The sequence below is a fragment of the Actinia tenebrosa genome, unplaced genomic scaffold (genome assembly GCF_029948245.1).
Source record: "Actinia tenebrosa isolate PJP-AT-01 unplaced genomic scaffold, QUT_ActTen_1.0 PGA_scaffold6__47_contigs__length_16458017, whole genome shotgun sequence".
Taxonomy (NCBI): Eukaryota; Metazoa; Cnidaria; class Anthozoa; order Actiniaria; family Actiniidae; genus Actinia; species Actinia tenebrosa.
The window spans coordinates 5,541,927-5,561,562 of NW_028292583.1; the positions used below are offsets into that span (position 1 = coordinate 5,541,927).

At 37.0% G+C, this 19,636-nt stretch overlaps 2 protein-coding genes across 2 annotated transcripts; one reads left to right on the forward strand and one right to left on the reverse strand.

Moving 5' to 3' along the window:
• The first annotated feature begins 192 nt into the window (after positions 1 to 192).
• On the forward strand, positions 193 to 6,480 carry LOC116303575 (E3 ubiquitin ligase Rnf121). The gene is made up of 8 exons (XM_031713140.2): positions 193 to 222; positions 659 to 720; positions 1,170 to 1,311; positions 1,673 to 1,827; positions 2,269 to 2,497; positions 3,140 to 3,276; positions 4,121 to 4,222; positions 4,575 to 6,480. The coding sequence occupies exons 1-8, from the start codon at positions 199 to 201 to the stop codon at positions 4,693 to 4,695; spliced, it is 972 nt and encodes a 323-aa protein (XP_031569000.1). The 5' UTR covers positions 193 to 198; the 3' UTR covers positions 4,696 to 6,480.
• On the reverse strand, positions 6,050 to 18,019 carry LOC116303574 (ureidoglycolate lyase). Its single transcript, XM_089038920.1, has 17 exons — positions 17,945 to 18,019; positions 16,173 to 16,316; positions 15,876 to 16,029; positions 14,880 to 15,002; positions 13,667 to 13,876; positions 12,300 to 12,390; positions 11,888 to 11,964; positions 11,673 to 11,783; positions 10,870 to 10,929; positions 10,430 to 10,586; positions 9,543 to 9,634; positions 8,870 to 8,973; positions 8,224 to 8,302; positions 7,801 to 7,893; positions 7,519 to 7,591; positions 6,672 to 6,739; positions 6,050 to 6,304 (listed from the first exon to the last, which is right to left on the reverse strand). The coding sequence occupies exons 3-17, from the start codon at positions 15,975 to 15,977 to the stop codon at positions 6,050 to 6,052; spliced, it is 1,695 nt and encodes a 564-aa protein (XP_088895046.1). The 5' UTR covers positions 15,978 to 16,029; positions 16,173 to 16,316; positions 17,945 to 18,019.
• Positions 18,020 to 19,636: the final 1,617 nt, after the last annotated feature.

A 19,636-nucleotide genomic window follows, 5' to 3' on the forward strand; every position in this document is an offset into this window, starting at 1 on the left:
AAACTATAATTGATAGCACAACGAAAATACTATGATTTTATCTTCGATGATAGGTCTCGTTTACTATCTATGGTAATCCATGGCCATTGGAAGACGAGTCCGACCAATTCGTCCTACCACGATCCGACCACCAACCTTGATTCGACCTCCCGTCCTTGTCACCAGTACTTCTCGAAACCAGTTTTTAAATCTTTCAAGATGGCGGACGAACAAGGGAATGTGGTCAGTGTTTCATTCGAGAATTTTTCTTCGAAATCTCTAATCCTCCGACGTTGGAATCTAACAAGATGATCATTAGACTTTAAATTTTCCTTTCATTGCGTTAATTACCCGGCTTGTCTATGACGAGGTCCTTTCATTAGATGTAGTTTAGATGTCTTGAATGGTTTTCCCGACAAGAACTAGCCATTTTCATACCGGCTTTCTGAAAAATTTGGATTCGATATCTTGTTTTTAACCATTCCAATGATGCTAAAACCAGATATAAAACTTATTTTGGTAACCCAGAGTCTTAGGAATCATACTCTCGTCTTCATTTTTTTGATAGCGTCATTCAATAATTCCCTTCAGGACTCAGAAGAAATATTTTGTACACGTAGTCAAGATTCACGTAACTGATATCTATCTTGCTTTAAATATTGTTTTGTTCGTGTTTCAGGTCATCATATCGAATGATACAATCGCTATCACTAGGAAGCTCAGCAAGGAAGAGTTGTGGAGGTAAATTAGTGTTTTTATGTGTATGATCAGCCGGGTTTTGGGGTAATTTATTCTCATTTATTATATGTTTTAAAAATAAACATCAAGATCACGACTAGATTTTAACTGAAAGCTTTGATTTGACTGTCATTCCGTCAGTTGATCAGTCAGTCAATCAGTCTGTCAGTCAATCAGTCAGTCCAAGTCAGTCAGTCAGTCAGTCAGTCAGTCAGTCAGTCAGTCAGTCAGTCAGTCAGTCAGTCAAACAGTCAGTCAGTCAATTATTTATTCATAGTTGATTATTTCTTCATTTATTTAATTAATTAATTAATTTGATCGTTTGTTCGTTCATTTTTGTTTGTTTATTTATTTATATAATTTTTGTTTGTGTGTTTGTTTGTTTATTTATTTAATTAATTATTTATTTTTGCACGATGTAAATACATATTCATAATCTATTCTATTTTTAGAATTGAGCATGAAAAGCTACATGCAAAGCATAAAGGGCACGAAGCAATGCACATGGAAATGGTGCTGATATTATTTGCTACTCTTATTGTGGCTCAGATTGTACTTGTCAAATGGAAGAAACTTCATTACAAATCATACCAGGTAAATAGTTTGTAGCTCTCTCTTTCAACTATACTTTTCAGGATCATTGCTATACAATGTTCTTTGGTTCTCTTCAACCCCAAATATCTCAAACGATACCTTTATTTCTTGAGGCAGCTTTTTGAGGACTTACATTACCAGGGGCAGATTCAGGATTTTTAAAAGGGGGTTGACTGTTACAGGATCTGCCCCTAATTGCTACTTTTCCTGGTCACCAGGAGAGTTGAAATAACAGGAACCTACCTATACAGTAGTTTGGTAAATTTCTTGCCTGGAAGCGATGGCACAAGAAAGAAAAGAGTTTTTAGAGTTGCAGAAACAAGAAGAGCATCCTTAACTAACTTGATTTTTCCTTCCACAGACAGTTTCTTTAATTGGCATGTGGTTAATTCCTGTGTACTTCAATATCAAGCTTTTCTACTGGAGAATGATGATTGTTTGGGTCCTGTTCTCATTAGCAACTGGGTTTATAGTTTACAAGGCTACAAGAACTCCTATCTCCAATACAACACCTAGGTTTGTTTATAGCATTATTTGTGCATGTCTGAGAAAATTATGACTAAGATTGAGCTTCTACTTTGAAATTAAAATTGGATTTGAGAAATTAATTAAAACTATAATTAATCAAAATTATTTTTAATGATCATTGATAATTCTCTTGGACCTAATCCTTGATCATTAATATCATAATATCAAAGCAGATTTCAAATTAATTTTCAAAACTGCAAGAAGTGAGAAATATCACATAAACAAAGCCAAACCTACCCTATCCCACTGGACCTAATTAACACAATCAGTTGAATGATATGTGTATATTATAAGGCCCTGATGAAACCTTTATCTCTAGTCCTCTCCTAGCCGTGCAACCTTCCAATAATACTCAAGGGATTGACACATGGTCCAAACTTGAAAACACAGCAGAATACAGTAGATCTAATGGTATTGCTTGATTTACAGGCTGGTATACAAGTGGTTTTACACTGTGCACAAGGTGACCTATTTTCTAGGCGTGGCTGGTTATTTCGTCATCATGTTGACGTTACTGGGAGTTAATCTAATGTTTTTAATCAGACCTGAAGTTTCAATGGAATATGGCATAGTAATCATGTTCTATGGTCTCTACTATGGGGTGCTTGGGAGAGACTTTGCTGAAATCTGCTCAGAAAAAATAGCTTCAAAAATAGGGGTAAGTACTATGTGTTGGGACTAGCGACAGAGCCTTCAGCTTTTAAGGATATCAAACCCTGGAAAAAAACCCCTTGGCTGATCTAATCGAGTCAGGGCATGGCTAACTCACAGATAACATTGGGAATTAGTGTGTTGGGTTTTATGCAGGGAGGAAAACTCGAGGACCACTATGAAGAGAAACCATCAAATCAAAAAGTTTTTTGAAATTGGTGTATAGAATGCAAACCACATATCTTATGCTCATTAATTATTCATGAGCTTATCGACCAACCAGGGTTTCTTATTTGTACCACATGCAGTAGTTTGAAACCTCCATCAAATACGACCGCACCCATTTCAAAGATGTCATGTCAAATACTCATCACTGTATTCTATTGGGGTTTCAAAATCTGAGTGGAATTTCAAATGCCGTAAATTCCATGATTCCATGGGATTTTGAAACCCCAATAGGATACAGCAACTTGTATTTGAAACATTACATCCGTGAAATAGCACAACTAAATAGCACTAAACACATCTATTTCTTTTGTTTTCAATTAATTCATCATTATTTTGTACTAATTAGTTAATACTTTTGCACTCTATCTCACTCTGTAGCCTTTTCCTATAATATTATTAATTTTATCAATTTTTAACACAGTATTACAGTAAGTCAGGATTACCCAACAGAAGCCTAGAAACGAATATATGTGCAGTCTGTGGCCAGCAACTCATAATAAGTGATGTAGATGAAGATGAAATGCCTGAGAAAACATACAAGCTTACCTGTGGGCATGTGTATCCTTTGTAACATTACTATAATGGAAATACTTGCATGTATCTTGTACTAGGATCTTCCTTGCAGGCAAATCAACCTACCAGCTATATATACGGTTAGATATTTCTTAAAGTGATTTTAACGTGGGCAAGTTGGCATGGGCGAGTTGGCAAACGCGTGATCGATGATTTTATACGTGGGCAAATTGGTGTTGGCGAGTTGGTCCGTGGGCAAATTGACAGGCTTCTTTCAGGTACTAGGATATTCCAAGCAGTAGGATCTTCCTGTCTCGCAGAATGGAAGATCCTAGCACCAGAGATAAGGTTCACACCTCTTTTCTCATGTAAACTGAACGCATGGTTGATTCACCTGCGGGGATGATCCTAGTTCTAGGATCCTCCTCAGTCCCATGTAAACAGGGCCTGAGATGGGAAGTATATTGGATGTGGTCACTCCCCTCATCTAATAAGAGTTGGTTTTTTTGTTTGTTTAAGTTGTCGAGGACCTTGCATTTTATCAAACTTGATTACTTTGTTTGTATCTCCATTTTTTGAATGAAACATGCAAACCACCCCATTCAAAAATACAGCTCACAGGGCTTGGTCTGGTTGTACGAAGGGTGGATAGCACTATCCAATGGATAAATCCTTATCCAGTAGATAAGGTGATGCTGTTTTCCAATACATTTTTCCACTGGATAAGAATTATCTGTTGGATAGTGCTTTATTACACCCTTCGTACAACTGGGCCCAGCCCTGTATAATATCAGTGAGTGCGTCACCCCTTCATCAATGCACCCATTCCTCATTTGCTATGAAATTTGTATTTCGTTTTTTTTTTTTTTGCTGACTTAACTGTGACCAGCTTTCATGAATTCTGTATCCGTGGATGGTGTATAGTTGGCAAGAAACAAACATGTCCCTACTGCAAGGAAAAGGTGGATCTGAAGAGAATGTTCTGCAACCCGTATCCTTTTACAATGAAATGGAAACCATTAGATGTGACATAAATGAATGTTGTTATTATAACATCAGAGGAATAACAGTGTAGAGGAATGTTACCAATCAGGTGTCTTTTGTGATCAAAAAATAAATGGTATCAACAAGCTCTCGAGAGAGAATGGTAGGAAGGAGGAAAGGGAAAAAGAGGAGTGAGGAATTGATAAGAAAGGCAAGAGTAAGGCTTAAGATTATAACGTATGGTCAGTCCAGACGCCAGTCATGATGACCAGCCAAATTGGCTTTAGCTCATACCATTTAATGATCTTCTCAATTCTATCAAATCAAGTCAGAAGCATTTATCCTTGATTCACATTTAGTTGGGAGCGTCCACATGTACTGTTTGGTCAACTGCTGGACTGGTTACGATATCTGGTAGTATGGCAGCCAGTTATCATAGTTATAGTACAGTGTATAATATACATGTTAGGATTAGAATAATTTCCAATCCATAATCATGATGATCAATTGCAAGAATGTGCAAACCAAAATGAAGTCTCCAGGGGAACAATGAAGAATCATTCTTGTGACTCCTCAGAGGGTTTCCCTCAGAGCGTCATTTCTGTGCATTCCACTAGGAATGACTAAAACCTGATCATCACTAGCGACATAAGCATAGCATAAGCAAAAGGATCAAAACGTTCTGTTCTTCTTATGCTTGTGATTATGCTTACTGTACATCACTGAATTTCCCAGTAAAGACTTGTACTCTTATATTTATGCTTGTACGTATATTCTAGTGAGGACCAGGCTTTTACAAAATACCATAAAATATAATAGGAATTACCAAAATATCAAAATTGGGCTAGCATTGCATGCAAATTTTTTCCATTACCTGTACTACTAGATAAATAATGTTGAATATTCAAAAATCAAGTATAGGCTAAGACAATCACAAAGACCATTTTACAGCAAAGTTTTGGATTTTTTGGAATTAAGCAATGAATAAGGGTACAAACAATGAAAAAAAAGAATTTTTAATTCAGAAGTGTTAGAAGTATATATTATTATAATTATGATCATCGTACAAAATGTATTTCAGACTTGTGAGTGTCAGCCAAAATCCACATAGCTTTAATGCTATCCATATATTCAATTACAGGAAAAAATTGGGAAATACCATTAAATTATAAATTTTTGACCACTAATAATTTTAGAATTTTTTGGGCTACAACCACTGAAGAATCTTAAAATGAACAAATTAACTTATGGATACTTTATGGGAATGGAACCGAGTTTCTCAAAATTGATTTCTTTCAAAACAGACCAATTGTACAGATTCCATCATAAGAAAGATAACATACAAAATTTTAAGAAGAGTTTTAATTTGATCAAGTTTGAGCAAATTAAAATGAGCTAATAAATGATATCTTAAAAATATCTTAAAATATAGGGAGTGTAGAGAATGTATGGTAAGCATGAGGTTTTGAAGGGACAGAAATGATACTGCTATGCTACAGCAATGATAAGGTCAAACATCCTGTAGCTTGGTCAGTGAGCTTGGTGTTTGTTGCTCTTAGATGTGATGGGGTACACTGTATACACAAGCTTGGACTAGTCCCTTGCTTATTTTGAAACCCGAAAATTCATTCATTATAACGTATATCACCATGTGACTGTAAGCTGCAAAAGGCCTTTTATTTAAGTGTCCTAGCTATAAAATAAATAATTATATAGGGTTTATTACATTGCTAGTTGTTTATTACAGCCAGATTTATAATTTTAGGAGTGAAAGCATATATATTAACTCTAATGAAATGAATTCATTTTAGAATCATATAATTGTTGGTTTATGTCAACACCACTTACTATGAATAAACACGTGATGTTCATACAGATATGTGGTAATAAACTGCGGGAAATCTCTGGCAAGTATCAGCTCCTCTAATATCTGGGCAGAGATAGTCAGTTGTTGTTCATCAGATGGTGACTTGGCTTGAGTCTTTATCAGTTGGCCTGTAACCATTGCTATTTCGTTCTTCACTAATGCCCTTGTGATTTTACGGCCATCATTCTCTAAGATACATTGATGACGAACAGCTTGCCAAATCTGATAATACACGAAAATGAAAAAATTTGGTGGGTTGAAAAGGTTCAATCAGTAAAGGACCTAATACCAACAAGTGTTCTGGGTAAACAGTTAATGAGGCTAATATTACTAATAGTTCTTCAGCTTTTAAACAATTTGATTCCATGGTTACCAAATAAAGCATTTAGTCACTCTTCTACATGTGTGTCCGTATGCTAACACTTTTAAAATGCCCAATATATCGACTACCCAGAAAATCCCTAAGTCTTAGCTTTGAGTACTGAAATAAGTAGAATCATATCTAAGAGATATAATGTTATATTTCTTAGATGTTCATTGATATATTCCTACTCAATAAATTTGTAGTATTGAAGAGAAACTTGTTTACCTGTGACCTTGAAATTTCAGCCGTAGCAGAGTCTTCAACTGCACCATTCAAAATAAAACTGCCAACACCTTCAAAAATATTTGTGGCTTAGTTTACATGACTTAAAATAAATGTATTTATTATATTTAATACCAGTGGGTTTTTTAATCAACCAATCAATGGAAAGCAAGCACTGAAATTAAATGAATGAAATTCCACCAAATTTCCCAGGATCACTCAGGAATAAGCAGGGATGTAGATCAGAGAGGATGGGGGAAAGGATGAATATTGGGAGGCACAGGTGGTGCAACAGTGAGAGCACTCAACTCTCACCAATGTGACCAGAGAGTAGAATTGTTCATTGGTTCTCTCCTGTGCTTCAAGGGTCTTAGAGTTCCCTGGATTTCCTCCCTCCACAAAAATGGACTTATAAATTCTAATTCAATCATGAAACGAAGGCCACAGATTTGTTAGCCGACTGGCTATAAGTGCTAACCTCATGAAAACAAGGACAGTATTTTTTTTTAATGCAACCTTCCCTTCCATTCCCTCACTACTAGTGTCATATGCTGACCACAACCACCAGAAACTATCACCAGATTAGGGGGGTTTCAATTATTAGCACATGGGGGGGGGGATTGGCAAAATGACAGCTTTACAACAACCCAACCCCCTCCATGGTAGAGGCAACAATTGCATCAAACCTCCCCCTTTCATCAACTTGCAATAGTTCTCAACAACCTCAATATCGGATAAACCCCCCTAACCACTTACTGAAAATAATGTAAACCCGCTACAATTTTTGCCAACCCCCCCCCCCCCCCCCCATGTGCTAATAAATGAAAGCCACCTTAAAGCTCACACCTACCTCTAAGCCAGGCTTGAATAAACAAGACACCCACTGTGATATTATTTCTTAAGCCATCTAGTGTGAAGCCACCCTAATAAAATAATCAAACATTAAGTACACTTTAATGATGGCAGTCCCTTTCTCAAATTTTTCAGGAGGATTCATTTTCTTTGTTTTTCTTTTGAGGGAAACTTTATACTCAAATGCACTGAAATGTGCACATGCATACATAAACAAGAGGGCAGTGAATGACAATTTTGCTTTATGGGCTATGAGCAGTATTTTAGGTACATATTTCACCTGTGGGAGTGTCAAGAGGTCAACGGCATTAACTTGTACATCTTGCCTAAGCACATGAAGCTGGTTCTCTGTTGGAACATTCTGTCTCCAGACCTTAAAGCAGAAACTTTGGTGTCAATTATAAATCAGAATATTAAATTCAGCAAATAGAATCAAGCAGAAGGCAGAATGCACCGTCTGTATGCCACAAGGGGGACTCTAAATTATAATTTGCGGTAGTTGGTAAGCAAGTTACAGGGCTAAAAATAATGCCAGATCAATGGGCAATGGCGAGTTACAGGGCTAAAAATAATGCCAGATCAATGGACAAATTATTGATCCAAACTTGGCACTTGTCCAGCCAAATGTCTTTTATGCTGGTCATCATGTCCAGCCATTGAGCAGCTGCCTTAAGTTATGTGGCATGTCTTGATGCGGAATTACCTGGAGTAATGGTTTAATCAGGTCAGGATCAAACACCAAAAATCCATCAGCTCCTGCTTGGATTTCTTTTAATTTGGCTCTGAAAAGAAAAATAATTCAGTAAAGACAGAGTTATTTTTAAAGAACAATCCATACAAATCTTTAAGGAAGCTTGAATTAATTCTCACAAAACTATTTTTGACCCCTTCCTAATATTCTGTTTAAGCAGAAAAACGAAATGCTGATAGAAGAATGGGATAGGGGGCAAACCATCAATCCCCCTTAAAAAGCCACCATGTTACTATAGTCTCAAGTGCCTTGAAAAGTTAATATAATACTCCTTTACACACTAAACTGCAAAATTAATCACCCATAAGAATGGATTTATGCCTAATAGACCCTTTTCGAGTTCCAATTTACTGCTGTGTTTCTTGATTACAGAGTCATTTACTCAGGGTCAGCCTCATATCAGTGTCTAAATATTCACAAATACCAACATTAAAGTAAAGGATGCACAACTTCAACAATACGAACACTTTGAAACCTGACGGACCTTGACTGGAACATGTGAATATTCTTCACAAAATCGAGGCTAAGCCTGAGTAAATGAGTCTGTAATCAAGAAACACAGCGGTAATTTGGAATTCAAAAATGGTCTATTACTTACCTGCAAACATTTTGCACAATCTGATGGGATTTTGCATTGTTATCTTTGGGTAGTATAGAAGGTACCATACCTCCAGTGGCATGACAGCCATGAGCATGACAAGTCTGCAATACATCATGATGTCATTAGAACAAACTAATATTAATTCACTCAATGAGGATACGATTCTCAGGGGAGAAGCATTGGTATCATTTTAAAAGGAGCCCACAGAAATGCCTTCTCTGTCAATACTGATAATTTATCCTCGTAATCATAAAATATCTGGAAAAAATGGTCCATTCAATTCTAGTCTTTAATTTTGCATGACTGAAGAAAATTATAATGTTGGCGCAAATTTGCTTCTACAAGACTTTTTGCTGTTGCATCACAGCGTGGGACAATCACAACAGAGCCTAGGCTCCAAATTAAGTGAAAGCCCAAAGATCGAATTAGAATTTAGAAGTTGATTTTTGCGGAGGGAGGAAAACCAGAGAACCCAGAGAAAAACACTCAAAGCACAGGAGAGGACCAATAAACAACTCTATTCACATACGACATGAAGATTGGCAGGACTCAAACTCTGGCCGCATTGGTGAGAGGCTGTGCAATAGCAGCGCACTCCACCGGTGCTTCCCATATTCCATATTCCATATTATTTTCATGAGTGCAAAAGTAAAATCTAATACCTATTTACCTTGATGACAAGTTCCAAATAACTCTTGAGGTACTGTTTATCCATCGAGACATACTTCTTACGATCAGCAAGAATAAAATCTTTACGATGACCTATACTTAGAAAAATATGTTAATGATGAAAGATATGGAAATGCTATTTGTGGTAACCAACTGCCCAAAAGTCCCCCAATAGCCTACATCAACCTTCCATCAAACCACCAACACCCAAGTAACACCCTACCAACACCCTACTGACACCCTACTAACACCCTACTGACTCCCTACTAACACCCTACTGACACCCTCCCTACACCCTTCTGACTCCCTACTAACACCCTACTGACACCCTCCCTACACCCTACTGACACCCTACCAACACCCTACCAACACCCTACTGACATCCTACTAACACACTACTGACAACCTACTAACACACTACTGACATCCTACTAACACCCTACTGACACCCTACCAACCCCTACCAACACCCTACTGACATCCTACTAACACACTACTGACATCCTACTAACACACTACTGACATCCTACTAACACCCTACTGACACCCTACCAACACCCTGCTGACTACATACCAACACCCAAGTGACAACCTACCAACACCCTACTGACACCCTACCAACACCCTAATAACAATCTACTAACACCCTACTAACACCCTGCTGACACCCTACCAACACCCTACCAACACCCTGCTGACTACATACCAACACCCAAGTGACAACCTACCAACACCCAAGTGACAACCTACCAACACCCTACTGACAATCTACCAACACCCTACTGACAATCTGCCAACACCCTATTGAACATCCTACCAAGACATATTTCACTGGTAACTGATGCAGCATTGCTTTAATCACATATAAACATACAAAACATGACTAACCAAAGGTGCTGACAAAGGAGGCTGAATAGTCCCACATTCCACAATTAAGACCAGCACAATGATCCCTGAGCTCAAAGAGAACCTGCTCCAGCTCAAAAGAAGTGAGAATGCTCTCAATCAGGACACAGGCTTTGATGCTCCCCAGTGGCAGGCCAAGCTGATGTTATTTAAATAATGTAAAAAGAGATACCATAAGTATGTCAAACCATCAAACCATACAGTACACTGTATCGAAATGTGGAGAGCCATTTGAATAATTATTCTTCTGGATTGATTAGACTAAAACTACATGTGAAAAGTTACATTTTTCTGTTTTCACGTGAGCACAAGGTTAGTTAGTCCAGAATTATAATAGTTATTCAACTTGGTAGCCATATTATGATTGGATGTCTATCCCGTTTCATCTTTGCTACAAAAGCCATAAGGTTTTTCCTACTTACATGGCTTTCAGCCCAGGAAAATATGTTGTTCCATAATCTTACTTCAAGGTGGCTTTCAAGCTGTTTCACAAAATGTAAAAAAACCCAATCACATATTCACTAAATTAATTGAGTTTTTAAAAGACAGTCCATGATGAGGTATCATGTATCATGTATCATCATCATCATATATCACCATCATATCACCATCATATCATCATCATGTATCATCATGTATCATCATCATCATATATCACCATCATGTATCACCATCATGTATCATCTTCATGTATCATCATGTATCATCATCATGTATCATCACTATCATCATGTATCATCATCATGTACCATCACTATCATCATGTATCATCATCATGTATCATCATCATGTATCATCCTCATGTATCATCATCATGTATCATCATCATGTATCATCCTCATGTATCATCATCATTTATCATCATCATGTATCATCATCATGTATCATCATCATGTATCATCCTCATGTATCATCATCATTTATCATCATCATGTATCATCATCATGTATCAACATGTATCATAATGTATCATCATCATGTATCATCATCATGTATCATCATCATGTGTCATCCTCATGTATCATCATCATGTATCATCATCATGTATCATCATCATGTATCATAGTCATCATGTATCATCATCATGTATCATCATCATGTATCATCATTCATCATCATTATCATCATCATTCATCATCATCATCATCATCATTCTTCATCATCATCATCATCATCATCATCATCATCATCATCATCATCATTCCCCTCACAATATATAGCTCACCTTGGGAAGATAAAAGAATGGTCCATCTCCATGCTCAAACATTTTCTTTCCATTATGGAAGATATGCAAACCAAAATCAAAAAAAGCACCTGGAATAACCTTGCCTTCAACCTGTAGAGTTGTTAATCACAAGTGGGAATGAAAAAACCTGAAACATCTTAAAACACCCATTGTTATTCAGAAAGTGTTCAAAGCTAAGAAACCATCATATGTACCATCATGTTATGTTCCAACATGTTCCATGCTCGAGGTCTTAGTATGACAAGAGGAGCATGCGACATTGGCGGCACATCTGAAAATATGAAATGTAATATATTATTAGATGGATGTAGCACTTATAATATGAATAAATCACATACTTTGGTTCTAACCTGAAATAATATCTCATAATATCTCATGGGAAAACAAATATAGCATTCTTGGGACTATATTCCTTGGTCCAGAATTCACTATCAATTGAAGGAATTGACCTAAATGTATTACTACATCATCCTTAGACAGCTATCACTATCTGCTGGTAAATGAGGGGGTAAATTTATATGAAATCCAATGGAAAGTCCAAGAAAATAGAAGCGTTATTATTAAGAACATTTCATGCTATTAAGTCCTGCCCCATCCCAATTGTACCTGTCATGCTCCCATTTACAAACTGGTAGACATTAAAAAGTCCTTTTAGCTGATTGGCCCATGTAGGACAATGCCCATCGTCAAAATCTGTCTATTAGTATAACATAAAAATATATTAATAGCAATGATATAATTATTATATAATCAGCATTTGCTTTCATAATTTTAACCTGCTTGATCAAATAAAGAATGTATGTATGTATTACTCTTACTCCAATACAACAAAGTTTTCCAGCCTCCCCTCCCCCTCTCCTAGCTAAACACGATCACCTGACCCCCAGCCTCCCCTCCCTTCATGCACACTATAATGTAGACAAAATCTTTTAGGCCCCCGTTAATTATTCTACATGAAAATTGCTTATTGCGTTACCATTGACTCAAAATTAACTTTTGAGGAACATTTAAATGTCCAGCTTAATAAGGCTTATGCTAAGACAAACGCTTTACGTAGAATAAGACGTTTAGTTCCAGCGCATGTTATGATTCAATTATATAGGGCTTTTATTTTGCCTCATCTTGAGTATTGTAGCCCTGTGCTGGTGGGAATATCTAAGTCACTCTCAAAAAAATTAGAAGAAGCCAATTATTATATTCTTAGAACTTTATTAGGCCTATCTAAATCTAATTCTTATGACAGCATTCTTAAATCAATTAATATGCGTACCGTAGAACATAGGAGATATTTCCAAGTTTTAGTCTTACTTTTTAAATGCATCAAAGGGAATGGCCCTAGATATATTAATGACTTTTTCAAATTTCGTACAGTTAAGTATAATTTAAGAGGCTCTGGTACTAAACTTGAGCAATATTCATTTAACAGTAAATGGCGTCTTAATTCTTTTGTATCCATAGCTAGTCATCTTTGGAACAATTTACCATCTAATGCGAGAAATGCTGTTAACGTAAATAGCTTTAAGAATATCATACGTAAATTAGACTTCATACCTTTTATATATCGTTAGATAAATTTTTATTTATCATATATTGGATTTTTTTTTTTTTTCTTTTTCTTATTTCCTTTATTAACTTCCCATTGTAAATAGATATTTATCATTTCATATTTTATATTTATTGCATATATACATATATATATTATATTTTATATCACTTTAATTTAGGTTATTTCTTAATAGATTAGTGCACGTGCGCATTTTAAACGAGTATGTGAAATGCTCCTAGGCGTTATGTGGATAAATAAACTATTATTATTATTATTATTATTATCCCTCCAATGTAGTTAGCCCCAGCTGCCCTGCCCTGCCCTCCCCTTTCCTCCCCTCCCCTCCCCCCGATGAACTATGGACAGTACTTACATTGAGTAATATACTGTCGATAATCAACTTTTAATGCTCGATCTAGACACAAACCTGTATTCCACAAGCAGACGAATTAAGTGCTCGCTTAAAAAGTCCTGTATTCGCAGGAGTGATATCACCAAGATCAATACGCCTGTCTTGTAGACGTTTAGGAATTTCTCTTATCCTCCAGAACTGATGGGCACTACTCGTCTTTACAAAATCTGGCAAGAAGTTGGTCTGCTGGAAGTGAAGCTTGTTGAGCTGACGCTTACTAAGAATCTGAAATGATATGACACTCTTCTCAAAACCAGACCCAGTGCCGCTAGTCCCCAACCCCCATATGCAACCCTAGAAACGTAACCATATTAAATTTGATTTTAATGTCCTAAATTAATGGTATTTTATGGGTGACATAAATAGGCAGCTTGTGCTGCTATGGCACTATCTCCCAATGCTGTATAGTTTCCAGACCATTCCTTTTTTGAACGACATATGGAAAAAGGGAGGGGGGGGGGTGGGATTTTGTGACTCGTAAGTAAAATAAACTGTATGACCCCTTCCCAATATGAATATTTTTAACGTGTCCCCTTATTAAAAGACAGGACAATTTTTTACATAAATTTTCTATTTAGCTAATTATATTTTAGGGGACCCCCTTAAATGTCATATTTTTTTACAAGACCCCCCAAAATCCCACCAGCCCCCATGCCTATAAAAACTGAATATTCCCTAAAGCCTGTGGTCTTTGCTTAGATTCTTGACTGAATCGCAGTTTGTTTGATGTGTTGCTCATGTTCTCTCTAGCTCCCTTGTTACTAGAGTTCTCTGTACAGGGTCTCCAGCTTTTATAATCTCTGTAAAAATCAACAATTGAGTTGAGTGTTGTGTGTTATAAATAGTACAGTTTCGTATGACTGTGAAAATCTCAGTGCCATAAGCATGCCTTGATGTGAACGTGATGTTTCTAGGATTTTAGTGGACTGAATCTTTTCATGGCAATGCCATGTCATTTGCAGGATGGTGTCTGCACCGTGATCGTGCCATGTTTCGGGCATTTGATTGGATGGAGAGTAAGTTCTGGTGCGATGTGATTGAGCTGGTGTAATGTCTTGCCGTGTCATCACTGTGTTCGTTCTGTGAACTTTTCACAGTCATGCGAAAACTGTTCTAGTGAATATAGTGGAAGTGCATGTGGAGTGAACTTCACAGAAGAGCCCCATAACTGTTGTAAAATATAAGTTCACACAAGTTTATGTTTTTCGGAGTTATATCAATACAGTACCTCTGAAACTTGGGGATCAAATTTTTTTACCATCTCTGCCACAAACTGGATTGCCTGTGGGGTAAGAAGTGCCTGATACTCCTTGTGCATGTTGGGTGGTGCTTCAGAGAGCTCTACCACCCCCTGTTAAAAATAACCAAGAGAAAAAAGAAAGGAATAATAAAAAAAAATGGAATAATTAATAGAAATGAAAAAGCCTGAATTTCTTATTATTCATTTTGATTTAGCCTTAAAAACAAGAGAAGATTCCAGATAATGTGGAGTATCAGTTAGACTTGCACCAAGTAGACCTCAGCTCTCTTGTGTCCCGCTAGCAACAATATTATTCAAGCAAATCCAGAATTCATTGAGCTCAGCGAGTGGTGCGGCGAGGGCAGTGGAAGTCTAAGAATCATGCGAAAGTCTAAGAATCAGTATGTATATGGATCGAAATTTTTTGCATCAATATTGATATCGATCTCAGCAAGTTTAGGCTAATAGCCTAAACTTGATGGGATCGTACCAACCTGTTGGTACATGTTGGGATCCCTGTGTTGAAAATTAAAATTATATTTCAAAGAAAGTAATTTATATTTAGTGCTGTAGACACACTTTAGCAGGGGGGAAAACGAAAGAAAAGGCTATAAAAAATACGATAATGCAATACAATATTTTAATTTTGTTAAAAATTTATTAAATTATGAACATCATTTTAAGCTTACGTGTACCACGTGCACTAAGCTTTAATATATAAGCTTATCGTAAGGCTTGAAGCACATGTACGAGTTGGATTTGCAAAATAGAACTTTAAGAATGAGAATAAGAAGAGAATAAGAAGAGAACTAAAAAAGCTAACTTAATTAAATATAAAGAAAGTTTTGAGGAGTCTTGGACTGTCGTAAGGAAGAAAGCCAAACCGTGTACAAGACTTGGTCAACACAGCTTAAATATTATCACTTGAAAAATACTGTTAAAACTATTTTTTACGTTTAAAAGACAAAGTTCATGTAGCTGTACCTTATTTAAGACCTCTTGTAGTCCAGTGTCATGATTTTCTGGTGCAATTCTTAGTAAATGAGAAGAAATGTTGCGTATTCTTTTTGTATGTCGGTCGTCCATCTTGATTTTCTTTTTTTGTCTTGGACTTGATAATTGGGATTCCTGTGGAACTCTGAATGAGGTTTATACCACTCTTCAATCACACGCTTCAAAAGGACGGCCGATTAATATGCATTTTGTCAAATGATTAGTAAAATAGAACGCACACTCTAAATAAATGTTTTTGAACAAACATAAAAAACATACACTACTCACCTTTTCTGTTTTCACTTGAATAGCATTGACTTTCTTTTTACCGTTTGCGGTATCCATGGTAACTGTAGGCCGCTTTTTTTCTGTTTTAGCTTGTTATAGTGGCAAGAACACAAGCGATGAGTTTTCCAACGTCTTTTTCGATTCCTTGTTTGATAAAAAAAAGAGAAAAAAAGGGATGATAAGTGGAATAAATTCACAGATTCTCACAGGGTACCTCTTAAAGTATCAATCTCATAAAAGCCATACTTTTTGAGTAATTTTTCAAAATAACTGCGTCAAAGTACTTTTTCTAGTAATGTTAGACTTTTCACTATGGTTTCAATTCGAAGTACTAAAGTAAAAATTTTCCTTGTTCCGACACTCCACTTAGAAAAAGTCCGATCCAAAGAGTGAATCCAGATTGGGATTTTCCACAATTTTAGATTTTGAGACAAAAAGTAACAAATTCTAAAAGAGCAAGAGAAATGGGGATCAATGGTGTAATTTGTTTTGTTTTGGTCGTGAAGGTAATAGATTTACGAGCATCTAAAGTTTGGACCCGCAACCACTTGTACGCCTATAAATACAACACACCCACCTCCCCAAGGTACTAAGGTACTACAATTGGCCTTCCTGGAGCCAAAATTTAGCGCTTACTACCTTTACTATGCAGATTAAAAGGGAATCCTTTCTCCCCTAAATCAGACCAAACATACTAAAATCCAATGCAATGTTTGTTTTAGCCGCGCTGTGACTTTGATTCGCACGAGTATCGATAAAACACTAAGGATAATCCAAACGCGGTTTCTATATGTGGTATATGAATCAATCGTAACATTTTGTTACATGTTATTGGCGGCGCGCAATCGCAGAATCATACGATATCCCGTTAAACCAGGCTATTCTAGCACCTTTAAGATAACTAAACAGCACGTCCGTATCTAGGGTAAAAACAAGACTTACATTCTATCCGTTCAGACAAGCTGAGAAGTGGAGCCCGGAAAAAAGAATTTGGCAGCCTGTTGTATCGAATAAAAAGGATGTCCACTACTGGATCAGTCCGTACCATTACTATTTTAACATTCATACAGGATCTACTCTTTATGCTTATTGTATCCTTTAAATGCATGATAAGATAAAAAGAGAACATGACTTCCAAATGGCTTTAATAGTAAAGTATTCAAGGAACGCGGGTAAAGACTACGGTATATCACGGGCGATGAATGACCACATAAAATACAGTAAATGTATGTAATTTGCGCTGTGAGGGGCCCCTGAAATGCACTCTACGCCCGGGATGTAGTCTTTTTCTCAAAACACATCATTCATTCACAAGCTAATCCTAATATTCCTTATTCTGGCAGTTGGTTGTATCATGAAGGAATCGTACACGAAACCGAGACTCAAAAAATGATGGATTTCATTTAGTGTTTTCTATATAGGAATGTCTAAATGAGCGGCAGCCGGCTTTGGTTTTTTGGTTTTATCACGCAGCAATCGTACACTAAACCAAGATAAATAAGGATGGATTTCTAGCCCGCGCCAAACTCATCATAGACGAAGCGACGAGCATCAAGTTTAAGACGAAGTTGGAAACATCTTATCTTGATCATAAACATTCAACTTTCCTTCGAAAATCATAAGTGTCCATTTGAGCACATTCAGGTTATTTTCGCAAGCTTAGATATCTCGTACTCCTTCACACTCTTCGGGCTTCACTACAAAGATGCCCTCTCCTGTCAATGAAATCCTGTTGAAGTATAATGTAATAAAGCAATTTCTAATAGGCTTACTTTGGTGTCCTTTTGAGTGTTGTGATCTTTGTAAAACTAGCTACTCCGCACTCCTTCACACGCTTCAGAGGTTCGCCTTCTGTTGATGTAATGAAATATTTGGTGGTGAATATGAGAGTTATAAGTTACAAGTTTTGAACTACTACCATTAGAACTGGATTAGTCTATACCTTGAGTTTTTCAGTCACACAAAATGTACTCTTTATGATCTTTTCATATTCTTTGATTTTGGGGAATTTGAAAAGTGTCTTTAAATAGTTTTTCATAGTGAAAGATTCAGGATACGGATGAGGACTACATCACGGGCGGAGAGAGATAGAGATAAAATACAGTAAATGTATGTAAATTGGGCTGTTGGGGGCCCGTGAAATGCACTCGACGCCCGTGTTATAGTTTTTTTTTCAAAACACACCATTTAAACGCAAGCCAAGCTCTGTTATTATTTATCCTTCCAGTTCGTTGTATCACAAAGCAATCGTACACTAAATCGAGGCTAATGAGGATGGGTTTCTAACCACCAAACTCATCATTACAAAGCGACGTACAATACGTTTACAACAAAGTTAGCAGACATTTTCCCTCGATAATAGACATTTATGTCTGAAGTTAAATCGATGATAAAAGCTTAGAAATATATCCGCATTTTGTAAAATAGGTTGTAACCACAGAAAAACTAAATAGAGTTTGTTTGGTGCTCATTTTTGATTGAACGTATGAAGCGTAAAAACTAGTTCTAACCGTCCTTTTGAGGCGTGTGAACTAGATCTAACCGTCCTTTTGAGGCGTGTGAACTAGATCTAACCGTCCTTTTGAGGCGTGTGAACTAGTTCTAACCGTCCTTTTGAAGCGTATGAACTAGTTCTAACCGTCCTTTTGAGGCGTGTGAACTAGATCTAACCGTCCTTTTGAGGCGTGTGAACTAGTTCTAACCGTCCTTTTGAGGCGTGTGAACTAGTTCTAACCGTCCTTTTGAAGCGTGTGAACTAGTTCTAACCGTCCTTTTGAAGCGTGTGAACTAGTTCTAACCGTCCTTTTGAGGCGTGTGAACTAGATCTAACCGTCCTTTTGAAGCGTATGAACTAGTTCTAACCGTCCTTTTGAGGCGTGTGAACTAGATCTAACCGTCCTTTTGAAGCGTATGAACTAGTTCTAACCGTCCTTTTGAGGCGTGTGAACTAGTTCTAACCGTCCTTTTGAGGCGTGTGAACTAGTTCTAACCGCCCTTTTGAAGCTTGTGAACTAGTTCTAACCGTCCTTTTGAGGCGTGTGAACTAGATCTAACCGTCCTTTTGAGCGCGTGTGAACTAGATCTAATCGTCCTTTTGAGCGCGTGTGAACTAGTTCCAACCGTCCTTTTGAGTCGTTTGAACTAGTTCTAACCGTCCTTTTGAGGCGTGTGAACTATTACTAATCGTCCCTTTGAAACGTTTGAACTAGTACTAACCGTCCTTTTGAGGCGTGTGAACTATTACTAATCGTCCTTTTGAAGCGTGTGAACTAGTTCTAACCGTCCTTTTGAAGCGTGTGAACTAGTTCTAACCGTCCTTTTGAAGCGTGTGGACTAGTTCTACCTATCCTTTTGAAGAGTGTGAACCAAGTTCTACCCGTCCTTTTGAAGCTCATGAACTAGTTCTAACCGTTCTTTTGAGACGTGTGAACTAGTAATAAATGTTCTTCTGATGCGTGTGAACT